We start from the raw sequence: 15,668 nt of genomic DNA on the forward strand, positions 1-15,668 counted from the left end.
GAGGATGAAAGCCTGATCTCTCGCGTCTCTCAGGATCACTAAACAAGAATCTGAAAATCGCACTCAACATTAATCTGGATGTGCTGAGAGAAATGAATCGAGGGTTCTTCAGACTGCACAATTTAACGTCAAGGAGTCAGCAGATGTCCGTCTTGCTGCTTTCTAAATCCTTCTGTTCCAACTTCTCAGTCTTCATGCCGGTATGTGTCATCTGTATATCACAGCTTTTAACACTAGCGTGCTTTCACCATGGCTGAGCGTTGTGTTGTTTTCAGCGATGTGTTTCTGACACGGCATCTCCTCTGAAGATCGTAATGAATTTCTCACAGACTGGAAACATTTTTGCTCTTCTTGACATTCACAGCAGGACAGAGGAGTTTGTTGAGGTGAGCTGACCCAAGACTCAATATAAACACTGCTGCATGTAGTTTTGATTATTCAACTTTCTGACAGTAAGATTTTGTATGTAAATAGGTGCCATTTGAAAAGAGCTGTAATTCAAACAGCAGCTGTGTGGCTGACCTGAGACTGGACTTCAGTTTTATGTGAGAAATAACATGATATGATTGTAATGTGTAGGACTAGCATTGTATATTGGTTGTATTGAAATGTGTGTGTGTGTGTGTGTGTGTGTGTGTGTGTGCGTGTGTGTGTGTGTGTGTGTGTGTGTGTGCAGTAATGAGACGCTACTGGTGGTGAATCAAGCTCATTTAACAGTTCTCATAACACTGAAAAACGCAGCAGATGACTCCTATAACACCAGTATAGTCATGCATTATCCAGAAGGCCTCTCTTTCTCTAAACTTGATACTGTTAAGGTACTGCTATCCACATGTCTACTCTATGTTTTCTTCATTTATAAGAATTCTGGTCACTTTAAAGTAAATGTGTGTGTTGAACAAACAGTCCAGCCGAACTAGCAGCAGTTGTGGTGATCGAGACAGTGGTGCTACGAATAGAACCACCTGCAGTATCAGTCTACCAGTTTACCGAAGCGGCACTACGGTAAACATTATTTATTTCAACACTTTACAGTTACACCACACCGTAACTTTGTATGAAACATCACTGTAACACCACACCCAGGGGCATCGCTAGACCCCTTTGACTGGGGGACATGCCCCAGAATAAATCTGCTGTGCCCCAGTATAAATTTCAAGTTTAAGTTTGAACAACTTTGTTTATTTGTCAAGTGTAATCAGTTACATCGATAATAGCGGCAAAAAACGAATATATATGCAGCGTAGTAACTTAATTCACGCTTGTAAAAGCAACACAGTCACGCATTTGAATCGGTCCGAAAACATAAACTCGTGCGGTACTTTCGCGCACAAATCCATGTCCGTGCACGTCTGTGTGGTTCCTTGCCACAAATGCAGAAACTAAAGTAAGTTCCCTTTCTGTCGGTCTCTCGACGTTGTGTCGAACCGACAGAATGGGGTTTGTCTTGAGAACCTATCATCTTCTGAGTATTTAGAAAAGGCCAATGAAAATTGGCGAATGAAATTTGTATGCCGGACTCCTCCCCGGATGTCCGGGTATAAGAGGGAAGCCGGCGTGCTCATTCATTCACCTTTTGTTCTTCAGAGCCTACGCATCTGATGAGCTTCTCTAAGATCTTTGGTGATCATTTTTCTGCTGGAATCTACGACGTAGAAAGCGGATGGTCCCTTCCTGCAGTGACTCTCCCCTGGGCGTCTCGGCAGTTCCAGAGGTGTTTGAGCAAATTTCCTTTCTAAAAGAGCAAATTTCTCCAGCGTGGCATGTCCTGCTGTTCTCATGGGTGCAACACACTCATCGAGGAGGGGGACGGACACGATGCCTGCTTCCAGTACGCTGGGGCAGACGGTGACGATTCAGACGTTGCTTCACAGGTGTCTGTGTTCCCACGGGACTCAGCCACCACCTCGTTTGCTCCCCGTTCCTTGGCGGCAGGACTACGGCCCTGCCGTCCGCTACGGCAAGCAGTAAGAGTGATATGAGGATTACTGTGAGCGATAATCTGCCAGCCTGGCTCACGGACTGTTCGCACCTCGTCTCGCTCGTCTGACTGTTCCCCAGGAGACGGTCCGCCGTCTTATTCCTCAATCACGTATTCGGATACGATGCGTGATGATGAGAAGTCTCTTGCAGCATCGGGGGGTGACGAACTGCCATCCGACTCCGACGATTCCTCGGGCTCCCTCCCTCGGGGGGTTCGAGCCCAGGAAGAAGCGGACGTCGAAATGTCAGCCATGCGTTCCCGGGCCGCCGTGAGTGTTGGGTTGCAGTGCCCGCACTGCCTCTCCCGGTGCTCGCGGCTGGCTACCAGGCGCCTCGGGTTTGAGCGCGGCTCCAAGCCGCGCCCGCCCCCAGTGCCGTGTTTACCGGAAGTGCATGAGGAACTTAGTAAGACCTGGAACGCCCCCTTTCCGGCATGTTTCACGTCAAACAAAGTTCTGTCACCCTCTCTTCCCTCGAGGTTGAGACAGCTAGAGGATACGTCGATGTCCCCCAGGTGGTGCCGCCCTGGTGCACTCATGCCTGTAGGCGGCGGCCACCTGGGGGGGGCTCGACCTAGACTCCCGTCCAAAGCATGTGGGGTCTCGGCATCTCTGGTGTCAAGAGCTTACATTGCGGCGGACCAAGCTGCCTCCTCTCTCCACGCTATGGCTCCTGCCAGGCCAGGGCGTTGAGAGAGCTCCACGAGGGTAAGACCGACCCAGCGCTTATGCAGGAACTCCGCACCGCCACCGACCTCGCTCTACGGGTGACCACGCGGGCCCTGGGTCGGACGATGTCCACACTTGTGGTCCATGAGAAACTCCTCTGGCCGAACCTTGCTCAGATGAGTAACGCCGAGAAGGTCCGCTTTCTCGACGCACCCGTCTCGCAAGGGGGGGGTTGGTTGGTGTTACTGTCGAACCGCAGTTCTCGACAGTAAAGAAACAGTCCTCCGTGCCGCGACTCGGCCACCTCGGCCGTCGAGTCCCATGCACCGTCTGCTTCCCAGCAGCCCTGGTCCTCTTCGACGCCCTCCAGCTCTGGCGCCCCCCACTCAGGTGGCCCCCCCTGGAGGAGACAGCGAAGAGGAGACCATCGCCCCATCAGCAGCCGCGGCGAAGCGGCCCTCATGGGAAGACCTCAGGGTGATCGAGGCTACCATTGGGCCCGACCCCAGCCACATCGCTGGGAAATCGGATAGGGACGGATCCTGCCCCGTCTCTCCATCTGCTGGCCCCCTCCGGGGGGGTAGCGCCCACTTACTCTCAAAAAAGAGAGTTTCCTCTCTCTCTGGGTTATCACAGCCGCTCCCACCCTCTGCACGATGGTGAACGGCAAACTCGACGTTGCATCACGGCGAAGCGCAATGTCGAGTATAAACACCAGCACTCAGCACTCTCAGTTAGACAGTGCGTTGAGCTGCGCAGTTGCCAGGCAGGAAAAGCAGCAGAGCCGATCTCCTCCCCGGGGGACCTCCCCCGGCAAGGAATCCGTACTGCTAGCCATCGAACCACCCCCCGGGGGGACGATGAAAAAGATCGAACCTTTAGTCCCCCTGTTACATTTCTGGGAGCCTGGGCTTCCCAGACTGTCAGGCTGGCTAGGGAAGACGATCCGTCTCGGCTACGCGATCCAGTTCGCCTCATGCCCGCCAAGTTTCAGGGCATCCGTTATACCTCAGTCAGAGGCTAGGATGCTCCCGTACTTCGGGCCGAGGTCGCCACCCTTCTGGCGAAGGGAGTGATCGAGCCAGTCTCACCAGCCGAGATGTTCAACGGGTTTTACAGCCTGTATTTCATTGTCCCCAATAAAGGCGGGGGGCTGCGCCCTATCTTGGGTCTGTGTGTTCTGAACAGGCACATACACAATATCTGCCTTTCAGGATGATCACGCAGAAGCACGTCCTTCAGATGTCAAGACTGGTTCATGGCAATCGACCTGAAGGAGGCATACTTCATGTCTCTATCCTCCCTCGACTTCAGCCGTTCCTACGGTTCGCGTTCGAGGGATGGGCATATCAGTACAGGGTCCTCCACTTCGGTCTGTCCCTGTCTCCATGGGTCTTTACTAAGGTCGTGTTCCCCCAGGGAAGGAGGAGTGCGGGTACTAAACTATCTCGACGACTGGCTCATCTTGGCACTCTCGAGATCTGTTGTGTACACACAGGGACCTGGTGCTCCGGCACCTAGATCGGTTGGGGCTACAGGTCAACTGAGAAATGAGCAAGCTCTCCCCGGTGCAGAGCATCCTCTTTCTCGGTATGGAACTCGACTCTGTCCCCATGAAGCAGCGCGACTGACTTCAGAGTGCGCCCAGTCAGTGTTGAACTGCCTGAAGCTTTCAGGGAAGTCAGCGGTCCCTGAAGCTTTCAGGCAGTCAGCGGTCCCCCTGAAACTTTTTCAGAGGCCATGTATCCTGTATCCCAGGATACATGGCATCCTCGGTGGGGGTGGTCCCCCTTGGGTCGATGCACATGCAATCGCTCCACTGGCTACAGAGTCAGGTTCCTTGGAGAGCGTGGCACACCGGCAGCAGGTGTATGGTCATCACGCTTTTCTGCCGACACACCCTAACCCCCTGGTCTCCCATTACCTTCTTGCGGACAGGGGTCCCCCTGCAAGGTTGGGGTGCCGTGTGCAACGGGCACGCAGTGTCGGGGCGGTGGACGGGCCCCCGCCTGCGTTGGCATTTCAACTGCCTAGAGTTGTTGGTTGTGTTACTTGCATTGAGGAGGCTACTACCTCTCGTGCAGGGCAAGCACGTGCTGGTCCGGTCGGACAGCACAGCTGCTGTGGCGTATATCATTTGGTGGCATTCGCTCACGGCAGCTAACATGACTCGCCCGGCGCCTCCTCCTCTGGAGTCAGCAGGTGATCAGTTCTCTGCGAGCCACACACATCCCAGGCATCCTGAACCAGACAGCCGATGCGCTCTCTCAGTCGACGCCTCGCGGAGAGTGGTGACTCCATCCCCGCGCAGTCCGGCTCATTTGGTAGCAGTTCGGCCAGGCACAGGTGGTCCTGTTGCCTCCCCGGACTCCACCCATTGTCCGCTTTGGTACTCCCTGTCCGAGGCAACCCTTGGCACGGATGCCCTTGCGCACAGCTGGCCGCGGGACAAGTGGAAGTACGCCTTCCCCCCAGTGAGCCTCATTGCACAGGTCCTGTGCAAGGCCAGGGAAGAGGAGCTTCAAGTGGTACTAGTTACGCCCCATTGGCCTAACCAGGACTTGGCTCTCGGAGCTAAGGCTCTGAAAACAACTCCCCCCTGGCCGCTCCCCCTGGCGAAGATCCTGCTTCCCCAGGGGAAGGGGCACGTTACGGCATCCCAGGCAGAACCTGTCTCCATGTCTGGATGGGACGAGGAGATCCTGAGTGACCCACCCCCGGTCTGGTTGGGACGTCACTCAGGCTAGGGCCTCGGCCACTGGGCGGCTATACGCCCATAGTATGGTGCCTCTTCTCGTCCTGGTGCTCTTCTTGGCGAGAAGACCCGCGGAGTTGATCGTTCGGATACGAGCTGTCCCTTCCTCAAAAGAGACTGGGGAGTAACCTCTCCCCGTCCACACTGGGAGTGTATGTAGCCACTACGGCCGCTCATCATAACCCAGTTGCTGGGTAGCCTCTGGGACAGCACGACCTGGTCATTAGGTTCCTAAGGGGCGCGAGAAGGTGACCACCTTATCCGCGCTCCGTACCCTCTTGCGACCTAGGTGGCGGGCCTAAAGAGGCCCCGCCCCCTTCAAGCCTCTCGGAGTTGCTGCTCTTTCTCACTCTTGATAAAGAGGGCTTTCCTGATGGCGCTCACCTCCAAGTGGGTAGGGGATCTGCAAGCACCCTCCGTGTCCACAGATTGCCTAGAACTCGGGCCCGGGATTCTCACGTTATCTTGAGACCCCGCCCCGGCTACATGCTCAAAGTTCCCACCACTCTCCCGAGAGACCAGGTGGTGAACCTGCAGGCGCTCCCCACCGGGGAGGAAGACCCAACCTATCCGTGTTGTGTCCAGTACGCGCACTGCGCCTCTACTTGGACCGCACGCAGAGCCCAGAAGCTCTGAGCAGCTCTTTGTCTGTTTCGGAGGTCAGCAGAAGGGAGGGCTGTCTCCAAACAGAGGCTGGCGCACTGGATCGTGGATGCCCTCGTTATGGCATACCGATCTCAATTTGCCCCTGCCCGTTGGGAGTGAGTCACACTCCTCATGGGCACTGGCTCAGGGCGCCTCTCTAGCAGACATCTGCAGAGCTGCGGGTTGGGCTATGCCCAACAACTCCGTGAGGTTCTAATACCTACGCGCGGAACCGGTGTCAGCCCGCATCCTGCAGGGCAGTGTGTAGGATCGGCAGCCGGTAGGGCGTACGCCTGCGAAAGCCCTTCCCCCTTCCTCTAGGGGGATCAGCGGTTATTACGCCTCCCCTCTTTCCCCCACTGGGTAAAGAAAAGGCATTTTATCCATCACTAGCACCTTCCTCGGGGCAGGCTGGGCAGAGCAGCCCTGCCCCCTTAGGCCGGGGAACAGTTGAGTTATCTCCCACATAGCTCTAACCGGACCTAGTGCTCCAGACGTAGTAACCCCCCCCCTCCGTGGGCTGTTCCGTCTGATGTATCCTCATGAATGGTTCCCACCTCGGCAACCCATGACCTCCCTAGGTGGACTCCCACCTTGCGGTTAACTCTAGTCCGCACATTTTCCCATGAGTTCTCCCCTGATGGTGAGACCATGTGGTATCTCCACTAATTCCTCCCTACGGTAGGTAGTGGTCTCTGCAGCTTTTTTCCCCTGGGGGGAATAATGCTTACCCAGTGGCCCTTACGGTGCCGTAAGGGCCACTGGGTTAGAGAACTAGGCCTCTGCCCGTGATGGCCGGTGGCAGGGGCTTCCCAACTTTTTGGTAAAGCTCTGGGTCCCCCTTCCTCTCCACTGGATGGTCATAATTTCACGTTAGCGCCTACGTCTGACTCGCCCAGGCCAGTCAGCGTCGCTCCGCTAGAGATTGTGACGCGGCTCAGTGCTGTGGCGTCTTCCATAGGAACCCCATTTTGTCGGTTCGACACAACATCGAGAGACCGACAGAAAGGGAACGTCTTGGTTACGGATGTAACCTCGGTTCCCTGATGGAGGGAACGAGACGTTGTGTCCCTTATGCCACAACACTGGCCGCCCACCCCAGCGGTCGGGGGAGGATGCTTAAGGCTCCTCAGACCAAAGGTGAATGAATAAGCACGCTGGCTTCCCTCTTATACCCGGACATCCGGGGAGGAGTCCGGCATGCAAATTTCATTCGCCAATTTTCATTGGCCTTTTCTAAATACTCAGAAGATGATAGGTTCTCAAGACAAACCCCATTCTGTCGGTTCGACACAACGTCTCGTTCCCTCCATCAGGGAACCGAGGTTACATCCGTAACCAAGACGTTTCCAAATAATATCGATCATCTTATTCTGACTCGATCATTAATAGCCCCTGTAGATGGACATCAGAATTTGTTTGTGCAAAGCAGGGAAATGGAAGAAGAAAGGAGATGATGAGTTTGAGGGAGGTAAGACTTGATAAACAAACTGTGTACTGTACAAATACTGTACATCCCCAGCCAGTCAGGTCTCAGACATTAGAAATGTCCTTTGTCAAGTCTGTAAAATTGCATTGTTGCTTAGAAAAACTGTTGTGTTCTGTACTTTCAGAAATGAAATTAATATTTAATTTACTAGCTCTAGTTTAGGACATTACATAAAAAAATTGTCAGTACCTATGGATACCTCTGGGACCTAAGATAACTATGTGCTATTATAGGCAATACAGTTTAATGCAGTACAGGTGGTTCAAAAAATGAACCAAGTTTGTTTGGACTGTTTTTACTTAAGTTCTTTTTTTTAAGTTCTTTATATTAGTTGGAGCCATAAAACGACTGGTTTCTTGAAATATTGATTGTATATTCTTGAAAATATGTAATTATTCATTGTTATCATTGTGTAATGAATGCAGATGTGCAAGAAAAAATTCTCTCTGCTTTCATTTTTTTCCATACAGTGCATGCAAACAGGTTAATAAAGTTTATGTTAAGTATGTCGACGGTACTTGAATTTTTTTAAAATACATAAATGTTTACCTTCCCCAGTATTGTTGCACTTCAGGAATTGTGGTTTAAGAAAGGGAAGTTAGTGAAGTACACTGTGTTGCACATTTCTTGCAGGTTTTTTAAGAAAAAAGTGATAGAAAATGTAATGGGGGCCTGTGCCCCAGTAGAACTTTAGGTTCAACGCCCCTGGCCACACTGCAACTCTGTGTAAAACATCACTGTAACACTGCACTGCAACAACGTATGAAACATCACTGTAACGTCGTAACTCCATATGAAACATCACTGCAACACCACATCGCAACAACGTATGAAACATCACTGTAAAGCCTTAACTCCATATGAAACATCACTGTAAAAACACACCGTGACAACATATGAAACATCACTGTTACGCTATTCCACGACTCCATGTGGAAGATCACTGTAACAGCACACCGCAACTCTGTATGAAACATCACTGTAACACCGCACTGTAACAACGTATAAACATCACTGTTACACCACACCATAACTCTGTGTGAAACATCACTGTAACACCGCACTGTAACTTTGTGGGAAACATCACTGTAACACCACACTGCAACTCCGTATGAAACATCATTGTAACACCACACCATAACTCCGTGTGAAACATCACTGTAACACCACACTGCAACTCTGTATGAGACATCACCGCAACGCCACACCACAACTCTGTATGAAACATCACCATAAAGCCACACTGCAACAATGTATGTAACATCACTTTAACACCTCGCAGTAACTACCTGTGAAACATCACTGTAACGACAAAATGCTACTCCGTATGAAACATCATTGTAACACCACACCATAACTCCGTATGAAACATCATTGTAACACCACACCATAACTCCGTGTGAAACATCACTGTAACACCACACTGCAACTCCGTGTGAAACATCACCATAACGCCACACTGCAACAATGTATGTAACATCACTGTAACACCAAACCGTAACTCAGTGTGAAACATCACTGTAAAGCCACACTGTAACAATGTATGAACATCACTGTAACGCCACACAATAACGCTGTGTGAAACTTCACTGTAAATCCACACTGGAACATTACACCACATGACACTAACTTTACTGTGACACAACACTGGAACATTATTCATTACTCCAAGAGAACTTTAATTATAGCTAAATATGCTGCTTTGGTTTTGTAGACTGAGTTTCTGGGAAAGTTCCGTGTGACGAAGTTGGACTATGATTGGCCAAATATGATCGACATGATAATCACTGCCAACAGGTAAACATCATGAAATGTAATAAAGTGATTTATTGGGATCATGAAGTGTAATTATGTGATTTAATGGGGATTATTAAATGTTATGATTCGTATTAGTAGGAATATGATGTGATTTATTGGAATTATAAAGCGCTTTAATGTGTATTAGTGGGATAATGAGGTGTTATTATGTAATCTAGTGGGATTATGAAGTGTTGTGATGTGATCTAGTGAGATTACAATGTGTTTTAGCAGGATTATGATGAGCATTGAGGGATTATGAAGCCCTTTTATGTGTTTTAGTGGGATTACGAAGTGTTATGATGTGTTATTAAGTATCATACAAGTGTTGTGTGAATTGTCAGGTAAATTCTGCATATTTGTCACAGTGATAACAATGGTAACACCACTGATGCCACAGTGAAGAGGAGTGTAGCGGTTCTTTTCGCTGTTGACCTGGCTATCAGTCTGTGAGTAAGGTTATTTATCATGTACCTCACCATCTGATCTCTGAAGAAACTCCCTCAAACAAATTATGAAGACAAAACATTTGATTTCTGTCTCTGCTTGTTTATTTGCCTCTAGTGGTTTCTGTGTTCCTCTCATGTCACTCAACCCTCAACTTTATAGAACGTTTAAAGACGGCGGAGTTACATCTGTATCAACAAAGCAAACAGCTGTGAACAAATTACTTCTGTTTTTCTGTTTGTCAGAGTGGGTGAAGATTCTGTGACATTTCTGAATTTCTCTCCGGAGCATAGAGAACCCAAACCTCTTACCATCATCTACAAGGTCAGACTGTAAATCAGCTGTAGAGATATTTTCTTGTCATGTTGTTATTGCATTCTACATCACTCATGCAGACGTGCAGATTCTGATGCTACGAGCCCAAATCAAGTTTCTGTTTGTGTACAGGTGGAAAATCTTGGCGTTAAAGGTCTTCCAGTATCAGTGACACTCGAAATGACCTGTGAAACAACACATGTGAAGATAACACCTCTGAGCTTCGGCATGCTGGAGGTCTTCAGTCTGTCTCTTGATGAGTTTACTCTGTTTATAGGTGTTACAGTCATGTTATGTTGACCATGTGCTGTTCTTTTCTCCAGAATGGAATGCAGTGCACGAAACGGGTGAGTGACTGTATCATTCTCATACTGGTCACGACTCTAACCCTATCCTGTTAGTCCAGTAACACAATCCATATTTCTATATGTAAATTCATGTCAGAAACGTTATCACAGATAGAAACGTTTATTACAGCAGAACAGTGCATCAGTCCACACTCAAAGTTGTTGAGTGAACACTCAATGTACCTCGAGGCAAAGAGGAGTGAATTTATTCAACGCAATCAATGCAGTGGCCTTTAATGGAGAAATTTAGTAACATGGCAGAAACCCTTCTTCATGACATTGTTTTCCAAGCCTTTGGATGGAGTGATGGGTCTTTCCGATGAGCATTTGTTTCTTGAAATGGTTTAAATGAACACAATGTTCATGGGGTCAGTCATTTTGGCTTTTTCTGACACTGGGCATGTATGGATATGCCTGTTGTAGCGGAGGCAGGATCAGGGGGCTATTCCAGAAAGCTGGTTATGTGACATACCCGGGTAAATTTAAGGGTGGGTTAGCTGATATCCTCAACTTTCGGTTCCAAAAACAGAGGTAACTTTCTGGGTATGTAAGTAACCATAGATTTTTTTTTTTTTTTTAGATTTAATAGATTTAGATTTAATTTTTATAGCAACTCACTCTCTGAAGATAACTTGCTCCGGAGCAGGTTATGTTCCAGGGTTGGTTGATTTTAAGGAAACGTTACTAAGCTTCAGAGAGTAACAATACACTGACAGATGAACAATGTTGTTACAGTACTTCCTCCTCCGGCAGGCGCATCCTTGTGCCTTAACGAATCAACCAGGGAGGAGGTGTGGGGGCTCAGGAGGTGGACGAAAGGTGGCAAGGGATAGTCCATGGGGCTGGGGAGGTGTAGATGGAGGGAGGAGCCAGGGGTGAGTCGAGTGCAGGAGGAGCAGGGTGATGACCCAGAGACCAGCCTGGAAGAGCAGGTCCCAGGAAGGAGTAGAACGAGGGAGGAGCCATGGTGGAGAGCAGACAGATGGAACCTTGGGGACGAGCGACAGAGACGATGAGGGAGGAGTCCAGGGTGGAGCCATGCAAAAGCAGACATTTTAGAGTGTGGCCTTTTATTGTGGCCAGCCTAAGGCACACCTGTGCAATAATCATGCTGTCTAATCAGCATCTTGATATGCCACACCTGTGAGGTGGATGGATTATCTTGGTGGTGCTCACTTAGACAGATTTGTGAACAATATTTGAGAGAAATAGGCCTTTTGTGTACATAGAAGAAGTCTTAGATATTTGAGTTCAGCTCATGAAAAATGTGGCCAAAAACAAAAGTGTTGTGATTATATATTTTGTCAGTGTACAGTATAATGAGATGCATAAATAGTAGGCACACCTTACAAGTCTTGTAACTTCAGAACAATTTATTGAGCATTTGGATCTCATTACTCTTCCCACTAACTGATGCATCTCAGGGCAGTTGTGGTGTAATGGTTAGAGAGATTTATAACCCAAAGGTTGTACGTTCGATTCCCAGTCTGGCAGGCCTGATTCCCAGTATAAGTTTAATTATAGATTAACACCTGTGGCATAGTGTTTACAGATTTAATGTCCCTTTATCACTTTAATTCAGATACATAATATATGACATCAAAAGACTTTTAAGTGTTTTCACACTATCTTTTTTTCTTAATAATGTTTTGTTTCTGATCCTCAGCCTCCTCTACGGTATTGAAAGGCCTTTCTCCAAATCAAAATGTGTTATTGGTCTTTCAAGATAGGCCTTTTACAGTTCATTTAACATTTGGAAAGCCATGGCCTTTTAGCAAACAAAGTCAAAAGAAACAAAAAAAGAAAGAAAGAAAATGTTTGAAAGGGATTTACTGTATATTAAGCTACATGATATATTGGCCATGAGACTGGGCCTAACATTTTAAACCTCTAACTCTGTCACAGCAGACCTTCATCCTCTGCTGCAAATTAATTATCATACATAGTGTTGTGTACTGAAAAGCATCACGCAAGTTTTTCCAAAAGTATGACAACTGTAGAAGTTTCTACAGTTAAAAGAGTCTCCATTAATACGACTACACCAGCAACTGTTGCAAATGAAGCTGATACAATGCAAAGTCAGTTTTCAGAAAACCAAATAAAGGTCAATTTTAAGGAACAAAAAAAGAGGTTAACTAATGCCTACAAAATTAGCAATGTGATCAAATACATCTACACAACACAATTTCGGTAAAATAACATGGTAGACACGTTAAAATAACAATTACAAACATCTCAACAAATCTACACTTTATGCAACAAAGATAGCCATGATGAATATATATTTTAAATATTATAGTATAAAAATAGTGCATGTATTTAATTAAATATTTAATCTATAGCGTTTATAGTTCTATAAACATATAACTTTAAGTCTTCGGTGAAAAAAACAGATTTATAACATTGTTGTGCAGTCAAAAACGTTAAGCTTCCCGGCCGTTTCCATGGTGACTCGTGATATCTGTGATCCATTGACAATGTCTTCATGTTGTTCCTGTGAGTGCGCGTTAACTCATCATTTGTGAGGTTGATTAACCTTACTCTTCAAACGTGTTCTGGAACAGACACACCCCGAGTAAGCAAGGTTTGTGTTGAGCAACCCAGAGTTCAGGGTTTAGTTGACGGTAAGTTAACCTGCTTTCTGGAATACACCCCCCAGAACTGCTTGTAACAGACAAACAAAAACACTGAAGGCCATTGTCACCGAAGATGGCATGGCTTAGTATTGATTGTTAAAGTGCTGTATTGGCTTTTTTCCAATGATTTTACAGGACGGTGGTTACTGTGGGAGGTTTCAGTGTAATGAATTCCATCTGCAGAAGTTTGAAGCCGTTCACTTTAAACTGACAGCAGAAGCTGCTCTACACAACATGAAGGAGTTCCAGTCGGTGAGTGACTGACACTGTGCAGGATTCATGCGCTCAAACACGCCAGACATGTGAAACAATAATTCAATAACTCTTATTTACGTGTTAATAAAATGAAACTAAAGACACAAGTCCCATGTCACTTTCAGGTGATGAAACAACCTGATTATTCAATGGTTGATAACAGAGAAAGGGTTCATCTTAAGCAGTGGTCACCAACCCTGCTCCTAGAGATCGACCGCCCTGAAGATTTCAGCTCCAACCCCAATCAAACACACCTGAACTATCTAATCAAGGTGTTCAGGTTTGCTTGATAATGACAGACAGGTGTGCTGAAGCAGGTTTGGAGCTGCAGTCTGCAGGACGGTCGATCTCCAGGAACAGGGTTGGTGACCACTGATCTAAAGCAAGAAAGCGTCTATTAAGTGCAATTAGTGAAACGTTCAGCTTCTCAACCTATTTCTTCTCTCTTGGTGTTGTTTAGTAAACCTTTGTTTGTTGTGCTGTAGAAATATTCCTTCCATGAGTTCAGTACGGATTTTGTGTTGGACGTCACTGCAAATCTGAACTACAACAGAAGTCGCTACAACCAGACGACAAGCGGTTTAAAGGTGATACACACAGATCTGAGATCAGTCACGCAACCACACAGCTGATGTGTAGTGCATCTTCTTTTATCAACATCACATCTCTATAAAAGTGTTTTTCATTTCATTTAAAAATTTGGGAACAATGAGCCATTTCCTCTCCTCTCTGCAGCACGACCCTCATAAATCTCAGGTACTCACCATTTATTTATTCCTTCAGTAATTCATAAAGATTTTAAAAGATGATCAATATGGTCATCACACGAGAAGTCAAGAGCTGTTTTTAGCTTCATTTTTATGATATATTTTTAATGGACAACTTTGCATGAATTTGTCAGTTGTTGTTGTGATAAAGAACGTTCTCTCGGTTTCACTCAGACTACGGTGAGGGTGGAGTTTGTCATTCCGCCTAATCGATTGCTGATCGTTTGCACAGGTGCTGTGGGCGGATTGATCTTAATTATCATCATACTAGCTTTACTGCTGAAGGTAAGAACCAATCAGAAACCACAATGTCATCAATCAGAGACCAATCATCTCACACGTCTGTTTTTATGTGTGTGTGAAGTGTGGTTTCTTTAAACGAAACCGTCCCGAGGAGTTTGAAGCTCATGAAAACAGCACACCTGAGGATGACCCTCTCATGAATGTCAGCACTAAGCAAAACTGCGCAATGGAGACCAGTGACGGAGAGATGAAGGGCAGCGATGGAGCTGAAGGTGTAAATGATGGGAATGGGGCGATCGAAAATGGTGTGAAAGAGAAGAGCTTAACTTCTGAAGGTCCAAACACAGAGGAGCCATAAAATCAGCATGGACAAAATAAAAGAAATGATGTTTAACGGCACATCCGCGTTTCAGTATGATTTATTTCAGTGTTGAGTTTCACAGTATTCAATGTATTTGGCTGAAGCATTTGTTTAGTGTGTTTAGCTTCAGCGTTTCTATATTTTGATGTTTATGTGATTCATTGTGTGTTCTAATAGATGCTTTATATTTTGTTGTTGTTGTTTTTTTGAATATTTTCTTCTCCTGGAGGTTTAAGGCTGTTTTTGAACACATACATTTTGCATAGAGATTTTGTTGGGCACAACTCGAAGATTGCGTCTGTCGAGGTTGTGGAGTGTGGTTTACACGCCAGTCTTATAGAGTGTACTAATGAAGGGGACAGTCTAAAAACACAGTGAACAAATTACTCATTCAATCCCATGATGCACTGCAATAATGAGTGTAAACTGCCGGTCACTCAATGGCGAGTTGTGCCAAAAAAATTCCCGCCTCTCGGCAGATGATGACGCATGATACAAAGCTAACAGCGCACTTGTTTTTATTCAATTGTTCAGCTGCACTATATCAGTAAAGTTACGCAACGGTGAATAAGGGAGGTGTGCTACAGGCCACTGGCCCTCCAGGAGCTGAATTCCACTCTCATGTATTTTTCATTTTGTACGAAATGTCTATGATTTACTTGGCTTATTTACATATTTTGAATCATCTTTTTGTATTAGTCTGTAAATAGCCCTTCACAGTAGAGATTTTCAAAAGATAATGAACATATCAATAAATGAGTCGAATGAATGAAAAGGTGTTGATCAGTCTGTTTATTGTCAGACTGACGTGTTCTAGCTGGAATATCACATGGCATGCATGAAGAATTTGTATTTATCATTATAGCAAACTAATTACAAATAAAAAATCTTCAGTAACACACAATACATTTAAGTTAAAGGACAGAGAATATAAAACACAATGTACAATTATAAATAAAA

At 46.6% G+C, this 15,668-nt stretch overlaps 1 protein-coding gene across 1 annotated transcript in view; it reads left to right on the plus strand.

Moving 5' to 3' along the window:
• The window catches only part of zmp:0000001082 (integrin alpha-D), a 31,034-nt gene extending 15,377 nt beyond the window's left edge, over positions 1–15,657 (plus strand). The window contains exons 17-31 of the mRNA XM_057330692.1: positions 34–200; positions 276–386; positions 475–545; positions 677–818; positions 907–1,005; positions 9,255–9,337; positions 9,706–9,786; positions 10,030–10,108; positions 10,232–10,336; positions 10,423–10,446; positions 13,218–13,334; positions 13,823–13,924; positions 14,073–14,093; positions 14,279–14,389; positions 14,469–15,657. Of these exons, the coding sequence (XP_057186675.1) occupies positions 34–200; positions 276–386; positions 475–545; positions 677–818; positions 907–1,005; positions 9,255–9,337; positions 9,706–9,786; positions 10,030–10,108; positions 10,232–10,336; positions 10,423–10,446; positions 13,218–13,334; positions 13,823–13,924; positions 14,073–14,093; positions 14,279–14,389; positions 14,469–14,705 (1,550 nt within the window). The 3' untranslated portion in view covers positions 14,706–15,657. The remainder of the gene's footprint in view (positions 1–33; positions 201–275; positions 387–474; positions 546–676; positions 819–906; positions 1,006–9,254; positions 9,338–9,705; positions 9,787–10,029; positions 10,109–10,231; positions 10,337–10,422; positions 10,447–13,217; positions 13,335–13,822; positions 13,925–14,072; positions 14,094–14,278; positions 14,390–14,468) is intronic.
• Positions 15,658–15,668: the final 11 nt, after the last annotated feature.

The sequence above is a fragment of the Triplophysa rosa genome, linkage group LG4 (assembly GCF_024868665.1).
Source record: "Triplophysa rosa linkage group LG4, Trosa_1v2, whole genome shotgun sequence".
NCBI classification, from domain to species: domain Eukaryota; kingdom Metazoa; phylum Chordata; class Actinopteri; order Cypriniformes; family Nemacheilidae; genus Triplophysa; species Triplophysa rosa.